The following is a 27,937-nucleotide window of genomic DNA, read 5'->3' on the forward strand; positions in this document are numbered from 1 at the left end:
TAACTTTAAGATTTATTTTTGTAACTCTTTTAAACAGAGAAAACAACATACTCCTTGGGGAAAGGTGAGGGATTGAGAAGACAGGCCCTGGGTAAAACTTATTACGACAGCACCTGGAGTTGAGAGGCCTGCCTAGAGGAGAACCACGGGCGCTGCCGCCACAAGCGGGGACGGCTGCTGTCTGAGGCTCAGCAGACCAGTTCACACGCCCCGCAAAGCTGCTATAGATCCAAGTCATAAAAATCTTCCAGCTCATCGTGAAACAAGTCCCACTCGTCTTCAGAGTCCGTCAGGTCGTCGTCCCCACCTGCAGCCAAAAGCATAAGCAACATCTCGCCCAGCTCGAAGGTGACAACCTCTTCGTCGTCGTTGTCGAAGGGGTTGCCGTGCTCTCTTTCCTCAATGAGCTCCCAGAAGTGGTTCCTTCGTTGGGCCTGTAAAAAACAGGGCCGTGATAGGGATGGCACTGCCGAGTAGCATCTTCTATTCTCTTGTTTCTAAGGCAAAACGTCCAGCACACCAGAGGGCATGACGAACCAGACTTCTTATTTAGGGTTTCGACTTTACCAATTCCTCCCCTCTGGTTACTTGAGGCCAACAGCTTAGTCTAGAGCTTTAAGCATTCTAGTTTCTCCTCTCACAGCCCTCCCAGTTTGCCGAAGTTGGTTTCCTCCTTTAATGCTCTAGTCTCGTTCCCAGTGTTAATCTTCTCCTTCCCCTACCCCAATCTGTGCGGGACTCAACTGAGAGTGTGGTAGTTCCCCTCCTTTAAAAAAACAGTGAGAGTTACCCGGCATCTGCTTGATGTTCCCACTTTCTGTCTCTGTGGCTCCTCTCTACGGCCATCAGGGTACGCATGCTTGTAAAAACAGTTCCCTCCAAATGGACAGCTCCCGCGTCCTTCATCAAAATACCTGCACGCCTTGTTGCTGGAAAGGAAAATATCGCAACCCTTATTCACAGTGGATTTCAGGTCTGTACTTGACTATCATCCAGGGTTTCTTTAAACGGGGAGGGATAGAACCGGTACGTCTGTTTACATCCCTTCCCAAGGTGTGTTCTTAAACACGTGTGTGCTATTGCATGAAACACTGACTAGAAACGGAAACTGGTCACGTCTACTGTTTAACAGCCCTAGTACCGCAGATCCAGCAGAGACAAAAACCTTCGAGAAAGCCCACACACAGGAACATAGGACAACTGTAACATGGAATCAGGACAAGGCAGACCCCATTCCTGGGGCTTTAGCTCTCTCAGCAGTGCAGACTTCATTGTAACGCAGCCCTCTGGCGTGCACCCCAAGGACTGTGTTATAGCAAGATACAGAACAGGTTAAGTGTTATCAGCGGTGACAAAATAAACTGTACTGGGAAGTAAAAGAAAGGGTAGGAAGGAGGTAGGAGTATATAATGCAGCACTGTTCTTTTCAAAGTGAACCCAAGCGACGTTGGGATCTTAGGTTGAGAAAAGGCTGCAGTGCTCATACCTCATTGCCTCCTTGTATTTCTGAATGAGTTTCTGCTTCTCTTCTTTCTCCTCCACCCAGTACTCACTTGGAATGACAAAGTTAGATGTGATGCGGCATTCTGGGCAGGACCTGGGAAACAATGAACAGGCTGCAATGCAAATTCCCCTTTACAGGCCCACTCTCCTTCAAGGACACACCCTGGTGTGTCACCTCCAGATTTAAAGACTTAACTGAAAGGCAAATGGGCTTTTCCTGAAAGGGTTCCACACACTGGGCACACAACTGACCATTTCTTTTGAGGCAAGACAAACTCCTTTATAAATTCAACTCAATGGCTAGCCAGTTCATTAAAAAAAATAATAACAACTTAGGTTAAAAAAAAAAAAAAAGAAGACATTTCACACAGACTCCTTTTTCTTTCGTTTAAATAAATTTATTTCTTGTAACTTTGCTCTGTTTAGATTATGTCGTTTTTGTTCAGTTATGAGAACAATCTTTAAAGGATGGTGGATTATTGGCTAGCTTAATGGATGGAATAGGAAAGTGGAAAATGTAAAATGTCAGGAAACATACATTCAGAGCTAGATAAGTTTGCTCTCTGAACCTAAACTGGCTAATCCATTAAACACAATCTCCTCAGAAAAAAGCACGAAGATTCTACTAACGGATACATACGGTTTCCTCATTCAAATAAAAGTAGATATACCGACTAATCTAGAAGCTAGCTGAAATACAAAGAAGAAATCCCAATTAGAAGAACCCCCGGTTTCAAGATAAAATGCATGCATTTAAATGCGGTCCATCTGGCTGAAAGTTGGCACAAGATACTAAATTCTTCCCCAAAATAGAAAAGCACAAACGAGGACCGGGGAGGAGCCTCACTTTATGATCTTGCTCTCAAACTGCTTAGCACTCCGCCACTTGCGAATACACTTGAGACAGTAGGTGTGGTTACAGTTGGAGAGGATCCCGAAGCGGCGCTCGCTGGGGTTGGCTTTTTCATAGACCACCTCCATGCAGATCCCACACACCATGTCCTTGCTGCGCTGTACAGCAAACGAGAGCTCCATGTCCTTCTCGTGGGCCTCGATGCAAGACTAGAAAACGTGGAGAGAGGTGCAATCAAGCCATGGAATCACGACAACTTGACAGCTAAAGACTCCCGTGCAGAGAATCAAACAGTCAGTTGAAAAGATAACGTTCCCAATACGACACTGGAAACAGCTTTGCTCACCAGTGAGTACAGGTGCACCGACATCTGGGGACTGCACGATACTATGAAGTCAAACTCTGAGGACTCAACTTCAGGAACTAAAAAATTACCTAATTTTCTCTGTCCTGCAACTCAACCCCTGCTGTTATCCACACTACAGTTTTTCACATTAAGTTTGTTGATTTTACAGGTTTCTAGATGGAAAATGTAATTAGGATTAAGGCTGTAATTTACAACCTATCAGAAAATAAGGGTGAAGGAAACTAACCTTTAGTAGGTGACAATTATGTGCCAGGCATATAATTCACATTCAAAATAAAACAGCTTTATTGAGATATAACTTACATCCCATATAATGCATTCATTCAAAGTGTACAATGAAATGGTTTTTGGTATACGCACAGACCTATACCACCATCACCACAATCAATACTAGGACATTTTCATTACCCCAAAGGGAAACTCCAAACCCACAGTAGTCACTTACTTCCCCCACTCAACACCTGTAGCCCTAGGCAACGACGAACCTGTGGACACGCTTATTCAGGACATTTCATATAAATACACGGCCCTCTGTGACTGCCTTTGTTCACTTCGCACATTTTCAAGGTATCTATGGTGGCACAATATATGATTATTTCATTTTCTTTTTCTTGCTGAGTAATATTCCATCGTATGGAGAGACCACAGTTTGTTTTTCCATTTTCAGGTGATGGACATTTTGGTTGTTTCTGCTTTGGGGCTGTTATGAATAGTGCTATGAACACTCATGTACAAGTTTTTGTGTGGACATCACATACTTTTTATTTTAAATGAGGTATAATTTATATAACATTATATTACACATATTTTAATCTCTTAGAAACATGCTAATTATGGGAAATACAAATAAGCAATAGAAAAGTCACCCACAGTCCCATATAACCAGTTATTTTAGTATATATTTTCATCCTTTTCCTAAACCTTTTTTTAAACATCTTTATTGGAGTATAATTGCTTTACAGTGGCATGCCGGTTTCTGCTGTATAACAAAGTGAATCAGTTCTACGTATACATATATCCCCATATCCCCTCCCTTTTGCGTCTCCCTCCCACCCTCCCTTTCCCACCCCTCTAGGTGGTCACAAAGCACCAAGCTGATCTCCCTGTGCTGATATCCCTGTGCTATGCGGCTGCTTCCCACTAGCTACCTATTTTACATTTGGTAGCATATATATGTCCATGCCACTCTCTCACTTCATCCCAGCTTCCCCTTCCCCCTCCCCGTGTCCTCAAGTCGATTCTCTAGTAGGTCTGTGTCTTTATTCCTGTCCTGCCCCTAGGTTCTTCATGACTTTTTTTTTTTTTACACATTCCATATACATGTGTTCACATACGGTATTTGTTTTTCTCTTTCTGACTTACTTCACTCTGTATGACAGACTCTAGGTCCATCCACCTCACTACAAATAACTCAATTTCGTTTCTTTTTATGGCTGAGTAATATTCCATTGTATATATGTGCCACATCTTTATCCATTCGTCTGTCGATGGACACTTAGGCTTTTTTTTAATTTTTTTTAAAAACAATCCCCTGAAGTAGGCACCGCTCTCCCGAATATATACAGGGGTTGAAACTGCTACATCACACATCCAATACACTGAGAAGGCAGAGGTCAAACCACACCCCACTGCTTCACCACCACCCACAGCCAAAGTGAGTTTATTAAAAGAGATGATTCTGATTAGAAGCAAAATCTGCTCCAATAAATCTAAGGTTTTTAATACAGGGTCTTCCCAACAACAAAAAAAATTCATGCAGCAAATGGGCTTAGGAAACCATAGTTTGAAACCTTCATCCATCGCTGATGAGAATGTAAAACAGTGCAGTCACTGTGGAGAAAGTCTGGCAGTCGCTCAAAATATGAAGCATAGAGTTACCATGTGACCCAGCAACTCCATTCCAAGGTAATCAAGACGTATGTCCACCAAAATTTACACACGAATGTTCATGGCATTATTCATAATAGCTGAAACAACCCAAATGGAAAAACAGTGTTGTACAGCCATACGGAGGACTATTACTCAGCCATGAAAAGGAAGGAAGTACTGATACACACTCTAACACAAATGAATCCTGAGAACATCTTGCTAATCTTTTAGCCAGTCACAAAAGGCCACATATACGAAATGTCCAGAACAGGGAAATCCATAGAGACAGAAAGTAGAACAGTTGTTGCCAGGAGCTGGAGGGAGGGAAGAACGGAGAGCCGTGGAGCTAATGAGCCAGAGGCTTCTTTTCTGGGATAATGAAAATGTCCTAAAATTAGAGAGAACAGTGGCTGCACAAATGTGCATTTTAGAGTAAATTGCATGGAATGTGAATCTCAGAGAAGCTGCTATTTTAAAAAAGAAGAAATAAAAAGGAAAAAGCCCCCAAAGTCTGAGGTTCTAAAGCACAATTTTCTTGATAAAGCAGTCAAGAAGCCTAGGAAGGAGAACATCCCTAACTTAATGATAATCACCATTTAATTCACCAAACGTTTCTTTGAAATGAACTGACAATGTTGTGAAAGGGAAAATATAGTTCTCACACCTATTAACAGAATATCTTCCTTAAGACTTACTTTTATATGTTGTGATCTTTGGGCAGCATCCATTGGATGGAGGACCTGCAGCCCACACATATCACACGAGTCTCCGTGGAGATACACACAGTTCTCCCCATATCGGCACTCTCCCACCGCAGCATAGGGGCAGAGCTGCTTCTTTGTTTCCACTGCAGTTTGCTCCTTCTCTGATTCTTCCTTGGTCACTGAGCCCTGCAGGGGTGCTTCAGTGGAGGAAGGGGCAGCTGAAAACGTTTAAGAGTGTGGTAAAGGTCCAAAACGGATAAGGCAGGTACATGAACTATAAATAAGGTAACTGAGAAACTAACTGAAAAGAAAAAAATGAAAAGAACTTCAATTAAACTCCAAAGCAGTCTATTGAACTAATTCCCTTACTCTTGAAAGAAATGAATTTCTTCTGATACTGACATTTCCAAGATTAGCCTTATTTTTAAATTTTTTAAAAAAAACTTTTTACGTATTTCTTGTGCAACTGTACTGATTAAAGGAGAGAGGTTTGGGACTTCCCCGGTGGCACTGTGGTTAAGAAATCCGCCTGCCAATGCAGGGGACACAGGTTCGATTCCTAGTCTGGGAAGATCCCGCATGCTGCGGAGCAACTAAGTGTGTGTGCCACAACTACTGAGTCTGTGCTCTAGAGCCCGTGCTCCGCAACAAGACAAGCCACCTCAATGAGAAGCCCGCACACCACAATGAACAGTAGCCCCGTGCGCAGCAATGAAGACCCAATGCAGCCAAAAATGAAAAATTTTTAAAAAGAAAAAAAAGGGAGAGCAAGCGGCTTCAGTTTTTCAAAACATTCTAAATTCATTACTATTGGGATTCCAAAAGTTTCTTTCACTCCATCTGTTAAGTCTTAGGTAACCTAATTTAAGAGTATTAAGATTAGATTAAATATGAAGATTGGAAGCAGGAAGCTTGTGAAAACTCAGCTAATTGATGAACTACTCTCTATCCCCCGGACTTGTTTTTATTCTTCAAAATACTCACTACGGCCACAGTAGGGTTGCCCAGGAACAAACTCAATGGCGTTCACCCAGTCTTCTGAACCCGCTCCTACAGTTGAAAAGTTTGAATTTCTTGCCTCAGCTTCGCCCATATTCACTTCAACAATCGGTCCAACTACTGATGAGAGACTTGAGGAAGCAGCAAGGGCTGACTTTGCAGTTAGATCTGTAGCAGTTGCTTCTTCCTGTTTCAATGGCTTGCTGTGTTCATATCTTAAAAATAAAATAAAACAAAATTTAAAAAGTCGGCAGTCACTGTCTAACCAGAAGCCTCTAGATGGAATATATTCCCTATCCTGTCCTTCGGTTCTTTTCAAACTACTGTGCCTATGAATCACGTGGAAAACTGTTAAAAGGCAGATACCTAATTTCTAAGTCTGGTGCAGCCCGGAGTTTTGCGTGTCTAAGCAGCCCTCACACGTGCCACTGCTGCTGCTCCAGGGAGGGGCCAGTGTGAGCAGCAAGGCCACGAACCAGGGGTCAGCAAACTTAGAGTCAAATACACACAGATTCGGGGCTCTGCAGGTCATACTGCCCATGTTACAACTATTCAACCCTGCAGCTGTGGTTCAGAAGTAGCCATAGGGGGCTTGGTGGCGCAGTGGTTAAGAATCCGCCTGCCAATGCAGGGGACACGGGTTTGAGCCCTGGTCCAGGAAGATCCCACATGCCGTGGAGCAACTAAGCCCGTGCGCCACAATTACTGAGCCTGAGCTCTAGAGCCCGTGAGCCGCAACTACTGAAGCCTGCATGCCTAGAGCCCGTGCGCCGCAACAAGAGAAGCCACCGCAGTGAGAAGCCCGCGCGCCACAACAAACAGTAGCTCCCGCTTGCCACAACTAGAGAAAGCCCGCGCGCAGCAACAAAGACCCAACACAGCCAAAAATAAATACATAAAATTAAAAAAAAAAAAAAAGCAGCCATAGGCATTATCTAAATGACAATGCGTGCTGTGTTCCAGTAAAACTTTACAAAAACAGCCTTTGGTCAGGTTTGCCCTACAGGCCATATAATTCACCTACCCATGCTGTAGAACATCTATTACCCTTCAAATTCCACTCTAATTAGGAGTTTCAGACGGTTGACTACAGTTCCCAGGGCAAGTCTGCTAAAGAGAGTGTACAGCCAAAATTAACACTGATCAAGAAAGCAGGGCTGACACTCACATCCAACACGTAAACACGTGAAACAGTTTACCAACACGTAAAAGTCCCCCAATATTAAAACGCAGAGACGGTATTTACAAAATATGCAGTATGTATTTTCTTTTCCCACATCCATCCATTCACCTAATTTTCTTTTTTCAATTCTTACCCCACGCATCTCCTGATTGCTTTTCATCTGTAAAATTATCATTGACCCTTATCCCCAAATACAGAAAAAAACTGTTTATTTCCTTTAAGAAGCACCTTGCTGCCTGAGAAAATCCTCACAATTCTTTGAGCATTCTATGCCGAGAGATTCACCCAGACACAATAAATTATGAATGCAGTATATAAACTGTGTTATATAGTATGTATCCAGCAGTTGTTGTAATTAATTAGTTAACTGGGCAGTACTAACCATGGATCATCTGTGTTATAGGTGTCTGGGTTTACATCTAAAGAAGAGGTAAAACTTTAGCTAAAGACTGTCCTTTAGCTTATGGCAAACATTTGCTGAGCTGGTCTTTATCCTTATATTATCTCAAATCTTCCTATTTCCTACTCCTGAGCATTAGGTAACCTATTCTGCTTTGCAGTACAAGTAATCTGAGTATCCTGACATCAGCTACAAAAGCCAGTGCGCTTATCCCACAGACTGGAATTATGCCAGCTGAAAATATGCTCTTTCACTTGCACCACCTCACTTCATCATCAAAAAACTCTGAGAAAGTATTCTTTCGTTTTATAGATGACGTGTAAGTAGTGCTCTAGGTCTAATGTGACTCCAAAGCCACCCTGTAAAAGAGAGCAGTCATTAGCCGTATCTAGCTGTTTATACTTAAATAACATTTAAAACTCAGTTCCTTGGTCCTGGCACTAGCTACGTTTTCAAGTGTTCAATAAGTAGTCACATGTAACTAGGGGGTCACCTTTTTGGGCATTCACACTATCACACAAAGTTCTATTAAACAGCACTGCTCTGAAGTTTGTTTCAGAGCCTTAAGGAACCTTAGAAATCTATCCCCAGATCCTCACATTTTAACTGCTTTCACCGCCTTTAAGTTAGAAAAGAACCCAGGTTTCAGAATTAAGACAGGCTCGAATTTAAAATGCCAGCTTCACCAACAGAGAAAGCCTTCAGGGCTTTGGGAAAGCTTTAAAGGATTAAATAAAACTAAATGTCAAGATACATAAAGGGTCTAAGAAATAGATATGACACCCATATTTTAGTTCTCTTTCTTTCTCCTTTGCCATATTCATTTCAAGAATTTCAGGGTAAATGACTCAAAAAACTACTTAAAAGATAGGACTCGAATGCTTATCACCATCTATCAAATTGCAAATACTACCAAGTTTTTGAAAGGAGTGCATTTTGGTTTTAAGGAAAATTTACCAAGGAATCAATAAGGTATAAATAAAAATTTTGAAAGCACAGAATATTAGCAAGAAAGTTCACATTTGTAAATAGTGCAGAATATATCTATATAAAATACACTTCTGAAGTAAAATTTTGTGAGTAAACACTAGGAAAGGTAGAGCACAAATAATAAAGAATAAAGCAAGAAAGAAAAAGACAAAGGCAAAAAGCAATACTCCCATTTTGAAAGGAGTTTACTAAAAACTAATGGTTCAGTGAAGCATGGAACTCTTCGTGGAAAAGGGACTGGGCCCCCTACGGCCCTCAAGTCAAACCCAACGGGAGCTAGGAATGGTTTTGGCATTTTTAAATAGTTGGAAAAAAGATAATTTTGTGACATGAAAAGTAATTGAAATTAAAATTTCAAGGACTTCCCTGGGTGGGCCAGTGGTCCTGGGGGGGCCTCTGCACTCCCAATGCAGGGGGCATGGGTTTGATCCCTGGTCGGGGAACTAAGATCCCGTGTGCCACACAGCATGGCCAAAAACAAAATTAAAAATAAATAAATAAAATAAACTCTCTCTCAGAAATGTTTAAATTAATTAACTAATTAATTAAATAAAATTTCAGTGTCCCAAAATAAAGTTTCATTGGAACACAGTCACATCTATTAGCTTATGTATTTATCTAGGGCTGTTTTTGTGCTACAAGAAACCGTATGGCCTGCCCAGCCACAAATATTAATTCTCTGGTCCCATACTGAAAGTCTTCCAGGCCCCGTTAAAGAGAACCCTCACATCTATTGGATTCAGTCCATGACAGTGGCTTTGTAAAGTTATTAATTCTTTAAGAAATTAACACAGAATTGCCGATCCTTTAAGCCACAGTGCTAAGTTAATACTGAGGCAACACTGAAACTAATATTGAGTTTTTCTTTCACATCGTGCAAAGAATACTTTGATACAGTATCAGTTTCTATCTAAGGAAGTTTAATCCAGTTTTCTTCTACCTCTACACTTCTCCCTCTGGTTGGCTTGCAACTCCCCACCCCCATCATTCTGAGCTTTGATATCTGCCTTTAAAGATGTTAACTTATGGGATTTGGTAGGTCTATAGGGCAAAAAAAAATCCCTCCAAAGGGGAATTCCCTGGTAGTCCAGTGGTCAGGACTCCAGGCTTCCACTGCAGGGAGCATGGGTTCAATTCCTAGTCAGGGAACTAAGATCCCGCATGCCTCATGGTCACTCCAAAGGAAACAAGATCTACCATAACAATGGTTGTCAACCAAGGCAGTCCTGTCCCTTTCCCAAGTGGGTGTTCAGAAACAATGACCAGGAGTTCTAATGGCACTTACTCAGTGGGGGCAAAGGATGCTACATCTGCAACAGTCCTGAGCAACAAAGAACTGGCATCACTAAATAACAGCACCCCATTATGCAACACGGATGCAATACTTCTGCAATACGGATGCAGCAATACTTCTGCAATACGGATACAGCAACACTTCTGCAACACAGATGCAGCAACACTTCTGGCCTGTTGGAACTAGGATATCATTTCATTATAAACTATTCCCTTCATGAGGAGTTAAACTACTCAAAATCCCTGGGCATTGGCCAAGTTGCATAAGAAGATCTCTACATAGTAAGAGTGAAAAGTAGGCTTAAGCCCCCAAGTACAATTTTAATGAGGAAACAGTCTTGGATCTTGGAACAAGCCACTCCATGAGATTCCTTCCTTAGCTAATCTATAATCAAGCTCTTAATAATCACCTATATCAGCCTGTCCCAAACAATTATCACCAAACTTTCCTTTCAGGTAGACTATTGGGATGTAGGTTTCCCTAACTCCTTTCACTTTACCCTAAGAGCACTAAACCCAGCTCAAATCAGGATCATTCCCCAAAAACGGAGCTGTATACCCTTACTAAAGAGAAAACTGCTGACCAACACATGGAGCCTAGGCCTTAGCTCGGATTTCTTCAATTTACCCCCTTATTTCCCAGTTATATCACCTCTATGGTCCAATCATATGAGTACCTCTTCTGAAATAAGAGGCTCATCTGTTAACAGCCATACTTTTCCACAGTCTATCACACAGTATATTACTCTCCAAGTCTCTCTGCTGTGCACCTTAGAGCCCCGTGTCCACTCTTGCTTACATTCAATTCCTCTCTCCCTATCGTTTACAAGGATTCTCAACTGACTGCCTAGTCAAGGAATTACGTTGGTTTAAAAATCCTGCAGAGGAGGCGGAGTCAAGATGGCAGTGTGGGAAGACGCAGAGTTAGCGTCTCCCCACAACTAGGGCACCTGCTGGCCGCTGGTGGTGAACTCTGACACTCAAGGAGACAGGAGGAACCCCAAAGTGAACCGGTAGGACATAGGGAGACTGATGGCAGGAGAAGTGGAGGCCAGACAGGGTCGGTGCCCCTGCGGGCAGGGAGATCAGGAGAGGCAGGCGGGAGGGGCCCTCCAGGAGGAGGGGAGGGCGTTTCCCCGCCCACTCAAGCCCAGGAAGCCTGCTGGGCTCCCAGGTGAGGTTCCCGGCGCTCTGGCTCCAAGACCAACCTCTGCTCCTTGAGCCTAAGCCGCACCCCCCACAGTCCCCAAGGCCTTTTCCAGCACTGTGGGTCCTGAGCACTGGCCCCGCCCACTGCCCAAACCTTCCCCTTACTTGGACCCCACTCTCCACAGCTAAGGCCTTTCTCCCCTCCCCCCAACTTTTTCATTTCCCTCGTTTTTTGTTTTTTTAACTATTGTGATACTGATGCACCTTCTGGTTGTTGACTCATCTATATTTTATTTTTATATTCTTCCTAAAATATCTGTTAATTTCCTAGGCTAATTTTATTTTTTACTATATTATTGGGGTTTTTTTTTTTTTTGCCACCCCAGGCAGCCTGCAGCATCTTGGTTCACGAGCCTGGAGTCGGGGTGAAGCTCCTGTGGTGGGAGTTCCAAGTCTGAACCACTGTACTAACAGAGAAACTCAAACCCAGGAAATATTCATCGGAGTGAGGCCTCCCGGCGTCTCTCTTCTCAGCAACAAAACCCAGCTCTACCCAATAGCCTACAAACCCCAGTGCTGGAAGCCTCAGGCCAAACAACCAGTAAGACAGGAACATAATCCCACTCAAAAAAAAAAAAAGGAGAGAGGGAGAGAGAGAGAGCAAAAAAATATATCACAGATGAAGAAGCAAGGTAAAAACCTACAGGACCAAATAAATGAAGAGGAAATAGGCAATCTACCTGAAAAAGAATTCAGAGTCATGATAGCAAAGATGATCCAGAATCTCGGAAACAGAATGGAGGCACAGATTGAGAAAATACAAGAAATGTTTAACAAAGATCTAGAAGAACAAACAGAGATGAACAACACAATAAATGAAATGAAAAATACACTAAAAGGAATCAGTAACAGATAACTGAGGCAGAAGAAGGAATAAGTGAGCTGGAAGACAAAATGGTAGAAATAACTTCCGAGGAGCAGAATAAAGAAAAAAGAATGAAAAGAATTGAAGACAATCTCAGAGACCTCTGGGACAACACTAAAAGCACCAACATTTGAATTATAGGGGTCCCAAAAGAAGAAGAGAAAGAGAACGGGTCTGAGAAAATATTTGAAGAGATTATAGTTGAAAACTTCCCTAACATGGGAAAGGAAATAGTCACCCAAGTCCAGGAAGCACAGAGAGTCCCATACAGGACAAATCCTAGGAAGAACACACCAAGACACATATTAATCAAACTAACAAAAATTAAATTCAAAGAAAAAATATTAAAAGCAGCAAGGGAAAACAAAAAGTAACATACAAAGGAATCCCCATAAGGTTATCAGCTGATTTTTCAGCGGAAACTCTTCAGGCCAAAAGGGAGGGGCAGGATATACTTAAAGTGATGAAAGAGAAAAACCTACAACCAAGATCACTCTAACCAGCAAGGATCTCACTCAGATTTGATGGAGAAATCAAAAGCTTTTCAGACAAGCAAAAGCTAAAAGAATTCAGCACCACCAAACCAGCTTTACAACAAATGCTAAAGAAACTTCTCTAAGCGGGAAACACAAGAGAAGAAAAAGACCCACAAAAACAAACCCAAAATGATTAAGAAAATGGTAATAGGAACATACATATCGATAATATCCTTGAATGTGAATAGATTAAATGCCCCAACCAAAAAACATAGACTGGCTGAATGGATACAAAAACAAGACCCATATATATGCTGTCTACAAGAGACCCACTTCAGACCTAGGGACAAGTACAGACTGAAAGTGAAGGGGTGGAAAAAGATTCCATGCAAATGGAAATCAAAAGAAAGCTGGAAAAAAAAGAAAAAGAAAAAGAAAGCTGGAGTAGCAATTCTCATATCAGACAAAACAGACTTTAAAATAAAGACTATTACAAGAGACAAAGAAGGACACTACATAATGATCAAGGGATCGATCCAAGAAGATGTAACAATTATAAATGTTTATGCACCCAACATAGGAGCACCTCAATACATAAGGCAAATGCTAACAACCATGAAAGAAATCGAAAGTAACACAGTAATAGTAGGGGACTTTAGCACCCCACTTACACCAATGGACAGATTATCCAAACAGAAAATAAATAAGGAAACACAAGCTTTAAATGACACAACAGACCAGGCAGATCTAATTGATATTTATCCACCCAAAAGTGGCAGAATATACTTTCTTCTCAAGTGCACATGGAACATTCTCCAGGATAGATCACATCTTGGGTCACAAATCAAGCCTCGGAAAATTTAAGAAAACTGAAATCATATCAAGCATCTTTTCTGACCACAACACTATGAGACTGGAAATCAATTACAAGAAAAAAACTGTAAAAAACAAAAATACATGGAGGCGGGCTTCCCTGGTGGCGCAGTGGTTGAGAGTCCACCTGCTGATGCAGGGGACACAGGTTCGTGCCTCAATCCGGGAAGATCCCACGTGCCGCGGAGCGGCTGGGCCCGTGAGCCATGGCCGCTGGGCCTGCGCGTCCGGAGCCTGTGCTCCACAACAGGAGAGGCCACAACAGTGAGAGGCCTGCGTACCGCAAAAAAAAAAAAAAAAAAAAAAAATAGAGGCTAAACAGTGCGCTACTAAATAACCAAGAGATCACTGAAGAAATCAAAGAAATTAAAAAATACATAGAAACAAATGAGAACGAAAACACCACGACCCAAAACCTATGGGACACAGCAAAAGCAGTTCTAAGAGGGAAATTTATAGCAATTCAATCTCACCTCAAAAAACAAGAAAAATCTCAAATAAACAATCTAACCCTACACTTAAAACAACTAGACAAAGAAGAACAAAGAAAACCCAAAGTCAGTAGAAGGAAAGAAATCATAAAGATCAGAGCAGAAATAAATGAAATAGAAATGAAGAAAACAGTAGTAAAGATCAATAAAACTAAGAATTGGTTCTTTGAGAAGATAAACAAAATTGAAAAACCTTAGCCAGACTCATCAAGAAGAAAAGCGAGAGGATGCAAATCAATAAAATTAGAAATGAAAAAGGAGAAATCACAACTGACACTGCAGAAATACAAAGGACTACAAACAACTACATGCCAATAAAAAGGACAACCACGAAGAAATGGACAAATTCTTGGAAAGGTACAATTTTCCAAGACTGACCCAGGAAGAATTAGAAAAGATAAACAGATCTATCACAAGTAATGAAATTGAAACTATAACTTAAAATCTTCTAACAAACAAAAGTCCAGGACCAGACGGCCTCACAGGCGAATTCTATCAAACATGTAGAGATCCTTCTCAAACTCTTCCAAAAAAACTGCAGAGGGAGAAACACTCCCAAATTCCTTCTACGAAGCCACCATCATCCTGATAACAAAACCAGAAAAAGATATCACAAAAAAAGAAAATTATAGACCAATATCACTGATGAACACAGATGCAAAAATCCTGAAGAAAATACTAGAAAACAGAATCCAACAACACATTAAAAGGATCATACACTACGAACAAGTGGGATTTATCCCAGGGAGGCAAGGATTCTTCAATATACGCAAATCAATCAATGTGATACACCACATTAACAAATTAAGGAATAAAAACCATATAATCATCTCAATAGATGCAGAAAAAGCTTTTGACAAAATTCAACACCGATTTATGATAAAAACTCTCCAGAAAATGGGCAAAGAGGGAACCTACCTCAACATAATAAAAGACACATATGACAAACCCACAGCAAGCGTCATACTCAATGGTGAAAAACTGAAAGCATTTCCACTAAGATCAGGAACAAGACAAGGATGTCCACTCTCGCCATTCTTATTGAACATAGTTTTGGAAGTCCTAGCCATAGCAATCGAAGGAAAAGAAATAAAAGGAATATAAATTGGAAAAGAAATAAAACTGTCACTGTTTGCTGATGACATGATACTATACATAGAGAATCCTAAAGATGCCACCAGAAAATTACTAGAACTAATCAATGAATTTGGTAAGGTTGCAGGATACAAAATTAACACACAGAAATCTCTGGCATTCCTACATACCAACAATGAAAAATCAGAAAGAGAAATTAAGGAAACACTCCCATTTACCACTGCAACAAAAAGAATAAAATACCTAGGAATAAACCTGCCTAAGGAGGTGAAAGACCTGTACTCAGAAAACTATAAAATACTGATGAAAGAAATCAAAGATGACAGAAAGAGATGGAGAAATATACCATGTTCTTGCATTGGAAGAATCAATATTGTGAAAATGACTATACTAGCCAAAGCAATCTACAGATTCAATGCAATCCCTATCAAACTACCAATGGCATTCTTCACAGAATTAGAACAAAAAATTTTACAATTCATATGGAAACACAAACACATATGGAAAATGACTATACTAGCCAAAGCAATCTTGAGAAAGAAAAATGGAGCTGGAGGAATAAGGCTCCCTGGCTTCAAACTATACCACAGAGCTACAGTAATCAAGACAGTATGGTACTGGCACAAAAACAGAAATATAGATCAATGGTACAAGATAGAATGCCCAGAGATAAACCCACGCACACATGGGCACCTAATTTACAATAAAGGAGGCAAGAACATAGAATGGAGAAAGATGGCCTCTTCAATAAGTGGTGCTGGGAAAACTGGACAGCTACATGTGAAAGAATGAAATTAGAACACTACCTAACACCATACACAAAAATAAACTACAAATGGATTAAAGACTTAATATAAGACCAGACACTATAAAACTCTTAGAGGAAAAACATGGGAAAAACACTCTTTGACATAAACCACAGCAAGATCTTTTTTGACCCACCTCCTAGAGTTCGGGAAATGAAACCAAAAATAAACAAATGGGTCTTAATTAAACTTAAAAGCTTTGCACAGCAAAGGAAACCATAAACAAGACAAAAAGACAACCCTCAGAATGGGAGAAAATATTTGCAAATGAAACAACAGACAAAGGATTAATCTCCAAAATATACAAACAGCTCAATATCAAAAAACAAACAATCCAGTTAAAAAATGGGCGGAAGACCTAAATAGACATTTCACCAAGGAAGACATACAGATGGCCAAGAGGCACATGAAAAGATGCTCAACATCACTAATTATTAGAGAAATGCAAATCAAAACTACAATGAGGTATCACCTCACACCAGTCAGAATGGCCATCATCAAAAAATCTAGGAAAAAAAAAACAAAACTCTAGAAACAATAAATGCTGGAAAGAGTGTGGTGAAAAGGGAACCCTCCTGCACTATTGGTGGGAATGTAAATTGATACAACCACCAAGGAGAACAGAATGGAGGTTCCTTAAAAAACTAAAACTGGAACTACCATATGACCCAGCAATCCCACTATGGGGCATATACCCTGAGAAAACCAAAATTCAAAGAGACATGCACCACAATGTTCACTGCAGCACTATTTACAATAGCCAGGACATGGAACCAACCTAACTGTCCACCAACAGATGAATGGATAAAGAAGATGTGGCACATATATACAGTGGAACATTACTCAGCCATAAAAAAAAAATCTGAGTTATTTGTAGTGAGGTGGATGGACCTAGAGTGTGTCATACAGAGTGAAGTTAAGTCAGAAAGAGAAAAACAAATACCGTATGCTAACGCATATATATGGAATCTAAAAAAAAAAAAAGGTACTAATGAACCTAGTTGCAGGACAGAAATAAAGAGGTAGACATAGAAAATGGACTTGAGGACATAGATAGGGTGGGAGGGCAAAGTTGGGGCAAAGTGAGAGTAGCATGGACATATATACACCACCAAATGTAAAATAGTTGGCTGGTGGGAAGCAGCAGCATGGCACAGCGAGATCTGCTTGGTGTGCTTTGCAATAACCTAGAGGGGTGGGATAGGGAGGATGGGAGGGAGGCTAAGAGGGAGGGGATATGGGGACATGTGTATACATATGGCTGATTCTCTTTGTTATGCAACAGAAACTAACACAGTATTGTGAAGCAATTATACTCCAATAAAGATTTTTTTTAAAAAAATCTTGCAGAGACCATCCACTACAAAGAATCGCTCATTCATAGTAGGATGGATTTCTAACACCTATTGCCCTTTTTAATATTGTGACTGACTACAAGAGACATATCTGGGTTTTTTAGTTTTGGGGTTTTTTTTTGAGGAGTGTCGTATCAGTTTTTTCCTTCTAGCAATATTGCAATGAAAAACATTAGCAGAGAGCAAAATGACCACTAAACTCAGATACCAGGGGTTCCATTTCTGGGATCCTTCCTACAGTCACATGGAAAGAATCTTGTATTTCTTCTCTACCCTTAGTAGATTTCCTAAGTAAAACAGATGTGAGATAGCCTAACATCAATATCCCACCCGTCAATAATTTCTTAGTCTTTTGAACTCCAAGCATTTGAACCCAATAGCTGACACAATTCTTTTCTGATAACAGGATGCTAAAATTGGCTATGACACTGTCAAAATATCTTACCTAGTGTGACCATTTAAAATATGCCTGGGACTTCCCTGGTGGCGCAGTGGTTAAGATTACGCCTGCCAATGCAGGGGACACAGGTTAGAGCCCTGGTCCGGGAAGATCTCACATGCTGCGGAACAACTAAGTCTGTGTGTCACAACTACTGAGCCTGCGCTCGAGCCCACAAGCCACAACTACTGAGCCATCATGCCACAACTACTGAAGCCCACGTGCCTAGAGCCCGTGCTCCACAACAATAGAAGCCACCATAATGAGAAGCCAGCACGCGGCAATAAAGAGTAGCCCCCGCTCACTGCAACTAGAGAAGGCCCGCACAGCAACGAAGACCCAACACAGCCAAAAAGAAATTTTTAAATAAATTTTTAAAAAAACCTTAAAATATATAAAATAAAATATGCCCAAAATTCTTTAACAGTCCTCCCCCCTTCAACAGGTGGAGGCCAATTTCTTTCCCCTTGAAGGTGGGCTGGACTTAGTGACTCGCTTGTAATAAACAGAATATAGTGGAAGTGACAGTGTGTGACTTCTGAGACTAGATCATAAAAAGGTATTGTGGCTTCGTCCTTGCTGTCTCTCTTGAATCACTTACTCTGGGGACAAGTTAGTGTGAGGACACTAAAGCAGCCCTAGGGAAATGTCCACAAGGCGAGGAACTAAGGCCTCCCACCAACAGATGTGTGAGTGAGCCACCTTCCAAGTGGTCTTCCGGGCCCCATTGAGACTTCAGATGATGGCAGCCCTGGCTGAAATCTTGGCCGCAATCTCTGGAGAGTCTCCAAGCTAGAACCACCCACTCAGCTAAGCCACGCCAAGATTCCAGACTCCAGAAACTATGAGATAATAAATGTTTACCATTTTCAAGCTGCTGAATTTCAGGGTAACTTGTTTAACATCAATAGATAACTAATAATAATAAAAAAATAGATAACTAATACACTTAGATATTTTCTAAACTGAGAAGGTAAAGAAAAGCTCTAACTGGGACTTCCCTGGTGGTCCAGGGTTAGATCTCAGCACTTCCACTGCAGGGGGTGCGGGTTTGCTCCCTGGTCAGGGAACTAAGATCCCACGTGCCGCGCAGTACGGCCAAAAAGAAAAAGAGAAGAAAAGCTCTACCCAATTGCTAGCAGAGCCCACAGAACCCACTACTGCTGAATTGCAATTTAACCAATTCAATAAATGATTATAGAGATTACTTAATAACTAATCCCTCTTGGTTTTCCACGTTCTGAGATAGATACTAGAGACTGCTCTGAAGCATTTTCTGTAAATCTTGGCTTAAAATTTAGTCTTGCGAGCTCAAGTGATTTATGAAAATTTAGTTGGAATGAGAAGCCCTCTTAACTAGTAACCTAATAAACTGTTCCAAATGCCTATGATCTCATTTTCTCTCCATAATTCATACTAATAGAGAACTGAAACTAGTCCCAACTGGTCAAATATGAACCTTATTCTTGGTCTTTAAGAGGAAATGCCATTAACAAACATGCCTTCACCACACCCTATTCCTAGGTTTGCCAGAAGTTGCTCCTCAGGCACTATTTAAATTTAGGACTGTATTATAAACTCATTTTTTAAATGTAATACATTCCCTGCAAGAGAGAGATGTCAGTGTGCTAACATTTCTAATGAGCACTTTTTAAAGTACTATTTTAGGGAATTCGCTGGCCATCCAGTGGTTAGGACTTGGTGCGTTCACTGCCATGACCCGGGTTCAATCCCCGGTTGGGGAACTAAGATCCTGCAAGCTGTGAGGCATGGCAAAAAAAAAAAAAAAGGACTATTTTAAATCTATTATTTACAATGTTGTTGGAATTATGTATTTTCCTCTCACTTTTTTCTGCCAACCTCTCCATCCACCCCTGAACAAAACTGAATTGGAAACAAATTCTTACCTGCAGCGGTCTCCGTAAATACAGTACCCTCGCTGAAAATACTTGCACACTACACCATATGGACTGTCAGAGAGGTCATGTGAGTATCGACAGTTATCTCCTTCCTTACAAACCCCATGCATGAAATACCTGTGAGACAAAGAACCACAAGTTGGTTTATAAGTCAGTACTCAAAGAATTCATGACCATTATATTCTAATAACACAGGAGCACTATATACTAGTACTTTATTCTACTGTTATAGTCTATCTACACAAACACGAGAAATGAACACAAAGAAAGTAGAACTAGACTGTATGACCATAAAATTATCCATGATGGTACTACAGGAAGGTTGCCTATAGATACAGACACCAATTTAAACTTTGAGGTCATCATTAATCTTGTCTCTACGGGTTAAGTCTGACTACTCCTCTCATTTTACAGTCCTACAGAGGTAGCTTCTTGTTTTCCACTAACTTCAGCCATAATGGCAGCTCTATCTGCAAAAAAATCAAAGATAAGCAAGAAACAACGTAAACCTGAACGGGTCAGACTACTGTATATGTTTCAATTCTTTGAGAAACCATTTTAATTCTTTAAAAGCCACATGTGAAAATACAAGTAAAATTTGTTGCAAAGGTAGAGGCAAAGGGAAATCACTTTCTGTCCTTCATTTAGCAGACTCTTGTTCTGAAGGAGAACATGTGTACCTAACTAGCAGTTTCCAAAAACCAAGTATCAGAGAATGACTCAGTTTCTAAGACGACCTGGGAATTTGCTACAAGTGCAACTTCTGAGACCTCACCTCAGACCAACTAAACTGGAAATGGGGTGGGGGGCCAAGCAGCAATCTGTAAGTAACTAGGTGGATCAGGGAAGTGATAAGGGGCTTTACTTTTTGTAGATAATCCTGGTCTTGTAAAGCGGGTAGAACTACCACCACCCCTTGCATCCTCCCTCCCATCACTGACTTTGGTCTCTTTCTCTTGAGTAGAGTTATGAAAATTTCACGTTGGCAGACCATTAACTGCCCCAAATATGCATCTATGTACAGCTGATCCAGAGTAAGGAAAAAGTGCCTACCTCATGGGTGTGTCAATTATCTAGAGAAGGAAGGTAGAATAGCATTAAGTGCACTCCACTTGTCCACTGGATTGAAGGATGTATAGAAAAGAGACTCATATTTACCTAAAGGAGCCTTGAAGAAGCCTGCCCCAAATTGAAATGTGAAAGGTCCTATTCAAATTACTGGCATGGGGCTTCCCTGGTGGCGTAGTGGTTGGGAATCTGCCTGCCAATGTGGGGGACACAAGTTCGAGCCCTGGTCCCGGAGGATCCCACATGCCACAGAGCAACTAGGCCTGTGCGCCACAACTGCTGAGCCTGCGCTCTGGAGCCCTGAGAGCCACAACTACTGAGCCTGCATGCCACAACTACTGAAGCCCACGCTCCTGGTGCCCGTGCTCCACAAGAGAAGCCACTGCAATGAGAGGCCAGCTCACTGCAACAGGGAGTGGCCTGAGAGCCCGTGAGCAGCAACGAAGACCAAACGCAGCCAAAAATAAATAAATTAATTAATTTTTTAAAATTACTGGCATGTATACCTTCTATGTGACATAGAAAGAAAAAATGTTAACATCTTGGTGGAACAGCTATAATTATCAAGAAGATCCTGAACTACCCTAGGGTTTCAGTCCATAACAAAACATAAGAATATAGTAGTAGGAAGTCAAATTCTAACTATAATTAACCTAATTTCAACTATTATCAGGTTTAACTTAATCTAACTAGGTCTGAACTTTTGCTCAAGTACAGGGCAACTTTCTGCAAGCTTTGAAGCTGTCTGAGCACCACATAACACAAATTTGAGTTAAACCACTTGTGCCAATAGGTACTTTTTTGACTGTATAAATGAACAAATTAACACTTAAAAGGGCTTCCCTGGTGGAGCAGTGGTTGAGAGTCTGCCTGCTGATGCAGGGGACACGGGTTCGTGCCCCGGTCCGGGAAGATCCCACATGCCGCGGAGCGGCTGGGCCCGTGAGCCATGGCTGCTGAGCCTGCGCGTCCGGAGCCTGTGCTTCACAACGGGAGAGGCCACAGCAGTGAGAGGCCCGCGTACCGCAAAAAAAAAACAAAACAAACAAACAAACAAAAAAAAACACTTACCACGGCTAACACTTAAAAAAACCCAACAAGTCAATAATTTCATTGTAATCACCACTAGTATAATCATGCTTCAAAGTATCTATACAAGTATCCACACACACACACAAAAAATTATTCACAGTTGGTAACTGCTTATTCATTTCAAACAGTCTCACTGTTTGAATATAGTTGCTTACTGTCCCATCCCCAGTGGGAACTTTCTCAATTCTCAACACAAGACAAAGCTGTCTATACCTTCAATGTTCTTTGGGGTCAGTTTGAAGTCAGAGGTGCACATACTGATACAGTTTTAAGGCTTGATAAAATACCTGCCCCTGGAGATTTGCAAAGCCGTTGCTCCAAGGAGTTCAGCTCCCTGACACCTGCATTTCAGTGTCCAGCAGGAGGCTCTTCCTCAACACTTGTGCAACACCTCACACCACTGTTACTTTCTGACATCCATGATAGTAAAAACTGTTCCCGAGAATCCAAAATGAAAGAGTAAAACTCAGAGTCACTGGCCCAAGACAGTGTAGCATGGCCTGTTGGTACCTTTTGACCAAGAGCATAATACAGCAATGATCAAGAATGGAGAGAACAGAGGGGAGGACAAGCTGGAAGGCTAGGGAACAGATTCTGCAGGGCCTTTTAAGTTATCTTAAAGCAGTAAGAAACCACTGAAAGATCTGAAACAAGGACATGTCAGAATTAAATTTAAATTTTAAAACATTACATTAAACTGCCTTCTTCCAGGTGACGTGTCTGGGCCAGCTGATTACATTTACGTCTAGGGACTTCAGTTGATTCCAAGTTTCAAGAGCCAGCAGTGGATGCAGCTACCAGAACAGTTGACACAATCGGGCTGCAGCAGCAGTCAACTGTTTGGATCCAGGCAGTAGTAAAAAGCACACAGTTTCAGAACTGGGAAGACTGTTTCAATTCCAGCTTTGTGACCCTCAGTAAAGCTATTTTGTCTTAGTTTCACCACTCTTTCAGATTTAAGAACTTAAAAAAAAAAAAAAAAACCCTCCATGTGTGCAGTAGCAGCTGCATAGTGTCTTTGCTGGCACTCGAGTTCATTTCCCCATCTCCCCTTCCACATCTCTTCTCTGCCTTGACTACATTTGTTTCCGACCACACACTTTAAGAGGTACACACTAACGAATCGGATAAGAAAAGCAAGAGACCTAGATGTCATGCCATAAGAAGATTTTAAGTAACTGGAGTAGTTTGGCCAGAAGAAAAAGGAATAGCCTTTTGCAGCACTATTCCTGGCAAAGTCAATACATGTGGGAAGCTACATCATAAACCTGGCTCAGCGTAAGGACTGAGAACTAGAACTATCCAGCAATGAAATAAGCTCCTGAGGTCCAGAACTAGCATCACCAAAGGAATTCAAGCAGACACAAATCACCCGATACCGCAGAATCAACAGAAACACTAGAATACAAGCCCTAATTAGTTACTGCCAAATACTAAGCATTATTTTACATGGTTGTTTGGTACAGATGGTCTGGGTTTCTGGTTTGTTTTACTTGCCTTTTGTCTCTCAGTGATATTAACACTGTTGGTATAATTATAAACAGTCCTCACAGTGAAATCCCTTCTTGCCAATCCATGTCTAAGAGATTATGACATGATAGTGTAAGTTATAATCTAAAGAGGAAGAAAGGCAACTCTCCCAATTTTCTTTTTTAAATGCTACCACCAAAAAGTCATCATCCAAATTCACCTTAATGCCAGTGTCCAGGCTGAGGTTGCCTTCAGTTAAAGGCTGGGCCATATGATTTCTATGGTTCCTTCCACCTTGAAGATTCTATGACTCCAATCAGACATTGTCCAGTAATAAAGACAAATACAACTGACTAGAATCCCCGACTGTTGTACCTCTTGGAAACATAAGCATGGTTACCAAGATATATATAAGAAACCCCAACAGTAGCTTGTGAGGGTGTTAAGAGAACCACCCAATACCCTCAAAGTACTTCTAGGCGTCATAACAACCTGTCTGGGGATTTACAGAAATTACAGAATATTAATTAATTTGGCACTTAATCACTTAATCTGCTGTGACACTGTTTACTCTGTTACTTAATTCTTGATAAGTACATGTACCCTATTTCTCAAACTAGATTGTAAATTCCTGGTGTTTAAGAACTATAGTTTATTCTGCTTTTTATCTTCTGTAGTACCTGTACACATAATACTTAGATATGTGTTCAGTAAAAACTGTAGAAGACAGCTAGGTGTCATGGGGAATCACAGTGCCAGTAGCAAATTAATTTCTCTTTCCCTGGGCTGAATAACTTTTTCAATGCCATCCCTTCAAAAAACACTAAAGTCTGAAAGCAATAAATTTTACTGTGGATATCACAGCACTTGGATAAAGACTTTCCGGAAAAATTCCCTTCATTTTTACGCTACACTTAAAGTTTTTGAAAAGTCAAAATGAAAAAACACTTGGTTTTTGTGTATTATTTCAATACACTCGTCTACCATTGTAGCAGCACTCTGATAAAACATTGTCTAAGTTCAAAATTACAACTTGCAAGTTACAACTTTGTTGTTTTAACCCCCAACACTCAGGAAAACTAGAAGAAGCAATAGCATTTCTAGTTCACAGCACTAAATTCTAATAAAAGATATCAAAATGGCCTGGTGGGGGCAGCATAACACAGTTCCTTGGGAAAAGTATACCTAGGTTTTCCTTAAAGGCTGCAAAGATAAACACAATGACAGAATTTCAAGAGAAACATTTAGACAATATTAACCAACAAGAAAATACAGATGATTCTGAGCAACCAAAAACAAATTTATAACATCCAAACAGCTAAGAGGATTATCTATACCCTTGGTGAAGAAAACAGCCTTAGTCAAATTTCTAGATATAAAGGGGGGAAGAGGCACAAACTAGAACACTATCTTGAATTCTCTTCAAAGGATATTTTGCTATCAAACACAATGAAAATATTTATAATACAGGCATTTCTGCATTTCCTTCAACATCTAGCTCTGTCTCTCGTTGTAAGCACTAATGCTTATTTACTGAATAACTGAATGAGGTAGTCCCAGAAAGATATACACATGTTCTATTAAGTCCTTTGTCTTTGCTGATTTACAGGGGTCGTCCACTTCTTAACGAAAGCAGAGGAATCTTACAAGCACATATCAAAGTGGGTAATTTTAGGTGTGGATTTATCAAGATCAATTTAAGCATTTACTAAGTATACCAGGCACTGAGTAAAGCCCTACAGATACAATGATAAACAAAACAGGGCCCCTGCTCTCAGAAAGCTCAAAGCTTACAATAAATAAATGAAGATATCATATTTGGTATTCCCCTATTCAAAAGGAAGAAAGATTTTTTAACAGGAGATCGTGTTAGTAGTTAGAACAACTGAAAACAATATCAAATATTAAAATCCAAGACTTATCAACTAGCCTGTGCTTTTCTGGATAACTGTCTCAAGCAAAAGCTATACACAGCTTTATATGAAAAACAAAAACAATAGCACATCTAAGCCTGTATCTGATACATAATGCTTCTTAGAAATATTACTCAGCTATGTAAATTTCTTAAATATATAAATCTATTGGTTCATGGGCAAGGAACTCCCACTGGTCCAGGATCGATCTGGGATCTTTCAGAAACTCAAAGATCCTAAAGGTAGACAAAAAGGAATGATTAGTCTGGTGAGCTGTTCTGAGTTCTGATGACACTGGTGAGGAAGTAGATCAGGGGAAAGTGCCTAACAGAGGGGAAAGTAAAGTGTAGAAGTAATAACACATTCTGGGCAGAAATGAGTTGAGCTCAGATACAGACACAACAGGATAATAACGAGACAAGTAATATATAGCAATGTCAAGTTAGTGATGGGTATTCAAGGCTAAACTATATTGAAACCAGAGTCTGTGTAAAATCAAGGCACTGAATAGAGTTCTTAAAGAACCCACATATTAAAGGAAGATTACTCTGTGTATAGATAGATTGGAACTGCAGGATGAATGGCTAGAAAATTCAGGAATGTAAAAGGTTACACTACTCCCTTTATTTTTATTTATTTATTTTTTTGCGGTACGCGGGCCTCTCACTGCTGTGGCCTCTCCCGTTGCGGAGCACAGGCTCCCGACGCGCAGGCTCAGCGGCCATGGCTCACGGGCCTAGCCGCTCCGCGGCATGTGGGATCTTCCCAGACCGGGGCACGAACCCGTGTCCCCTGCATCGGCAGGCAGACTCCCAACCACTGCACCACCAGGGAAGCCCCTAGTCCCTTTATTTTTAAAGAGTCAACTAGCACATACATATCAACTGTAACATTGTAGATAAAAGAGAAGTAACAGACTCAAATAATTGGTTCCATGAATAGGAATTTTAAAATTCTCATTCTTTGGGATACTGCACAAGTATTCTAAGGATCTACAGATCACTGATAAAAGAAGCTACCTAAAACGGCTTTTATGCTTTCTACATCCCGTTACTGAAAATAAACTTAATTAAACTTATCATTCATGCCTTAAATGTATCATGTTAAGCACTGAGAACGCTGCACTCTCGCTGTTAATACCAGGGAAGTGAGTTTTGTATATTAAGAATATTTTCAAACATTTACATATAAATTAAATTACCCCACCTAAGTGAAAACCGGCGTTTCAACTGATTTTTTCAACCGATTGAAAAACAAAAGCTTCTAGGCGCTTACTGATCACTTTTTAAAAATCCAAGTTCAACATCCAATTAAATGCCCTAATCTTAAACGTACAGCTCGATAATTTTTTACAGGCGTGCACACGTCAGTATAACCGTCCTCCACTAATCACTTATTTTTTTTCCAAATATTTTCATCCGACATCCCAAAACAAAACAAAATCTCTCTCCTTTGGGAGCGACGAGCTCCTTGACTCCCTGAAGTAAGATGCGTGGATTTCAAGAGATACCTTTAGCCGGGCCACGGGAACGGCAGCTCGTCAAATTTTAAGGCGGAGGAGACGACCCCGGCCCGGCACTCGGTTCTAAGACAAAGCTCAGAACCGCCAACCTCGATAAACATACAAAGAAGAAATAACCAAAGCTTCTGCTCCAGGTGGGGCGGGGGCCGAGAGACCCGAGAAGACTTTACAAACGGATGACACGGCGGCGGGGCCCGGCAGCCAAGCCCCCTCGCCGGGGCCCGCGGCGGCGCTCCCCGGCCAGGCAGGGTCGCGGGGAGGCGGCGGGCTCCAGGAGACACCACCAACCTCCTTCTCGAAACGGCGAGCTGGAGGCAGGGGCTGGGGGATCCGGCGACAATAAAAAGGAGGGAGGAGTCATCCTACCTCTCCCCGTGCGCGCGGCGCGCTCCGCCGGGTGCGGGGAGACTGCGGGCGGTGCGGCGGCTCCGCAACGACGCCGCGCGCGCCCGAGCCTCGGCGGCCGGCGGGGGTTGACGCAGCGCGGGCGGGGAGGCCGCGGCGGCCGCGGGGACAGGAACGCCGGCGGCGGCGGCGGCGGCGGCGGCAGCAGCAGCAGCACCATCGGCGGCGGCTACGAAACGCCGGCTCCCCTCCCACCTCCGGCCGGTCGCCCGCCCCTTCCTCCGGGGTCTCGGTCCCCTCCCCGCGCCCGGCGCCGGCCGCGCTGCGTCTCACCTGCAGGTGACCTGTTTAGTCCAGCCGCCGCTGCTGCCGTCGCTGCCGCCTCCCCCGCCCCCCGCCCCCAGGGACGGGGAGGTGACTGTGGGGGTAGGGGTGGGGGAGGCCGCTGCCACCGCCGCCGCTGCCGCTCGTGCTCCTGATGTTGTGGCTGTTGTTCCGGGAGCTGCAGCCTCCGCCATTACTGTTTATACCACACAGCAATGGCGCCGGAACTTCCGGGATCACATAATTCCGGTCCGGCTGCGGGGAGGAGAAGGCGGCAAGGCGAGGGGTGGAGAAGGACACTGAGGCGCCCGCTCGTTCCCCTCTACCCCGCGTCGCGTCTCAGAGCGATCTCGCCGCTAGCACTGCGGGCCGGAGCCCGAGCGCCCCCAGTCCGCCCCCAGGGCTCCCTGATTGGTGGACGAGGCAGCCCCGCCTTGGAGGGGCGGGGCGAGGGCGGGCTACCCCAGGTGAGGCCCACCCCCCACACCTACTGCCCCCAAGCTCCACATCCAGG

General features: G+C 42.1%; 1 protein-coding gene across 1 annotated transcript; it reads right to left on the reverse strand.

Moving 5' to 3' along the window:
• On the reverse strand, positions 1–27,769 carry MKRN1 (makorin ring finger protein 1). The gene is made up of 8 exons (XM_065883800.1): positions 27,433–27,769; positions 19,678–19,806; positions 6,281–6,510; positions 5,288–5,514; positions 2,351–2,565; positions 1,487–1,597; positions 791–929; positions 1–434 (listed from the first exon to the last, which is right to left on the reverse strand). Exons 1-8 carry the CDS (start codon positions 27,615–27,617, stop codon positions 222–224), a joined length of 1,449 nt encoding a protein of 482 aa, XP_065739872.1. The 5' UTR covers positions 27,618–27,769; the 3' UTR covers positions 1–221.
• Positions 27,770–27,937: the final 168 nt, after the last annotated feature.

The sequence above is a fragment of the Phocoena phocoena genome, chromosome 9, assembly GCF_963924675.1.
Source record: "Phocoena phocoena chromosome 9, mPhoPho1.1, whole genome shotgun sequence".
NCBI lineage: Eukaryota > Metazoa > Chordata > Mammalia > Artiodactyla > Phocoenidae > Phocoena > Phocoena phocoena.

What these genes read in the sequence shown, in the direction of transcription:
- MKRN1 (XM_065883800.1), bottom strand. Translation starts at nt 27,617, where the DNA reads ATGGCGGAGGCTGCAGCTCCCGGAACAACAGCCACAACATCAGGAGCA. An exon ending in TTTGAGAGCAAGATCATAAA is followed by an intron (nt 1,598 to 2,350) that starts GTGAGGCTCCTC and finishes ATTGTTTCCCAG; the next exon opens with GTCCTGCCCAGAATGCCGCA. An exon ending in AAATACAAGGAGGCAATGAG is followed by an intron (nt 930 to 1,486) that starts GTATGAGCACTG and finishes TTTCCTTTCCAG; the next exon opens with CAACAAGGCGTGCAGGTATT.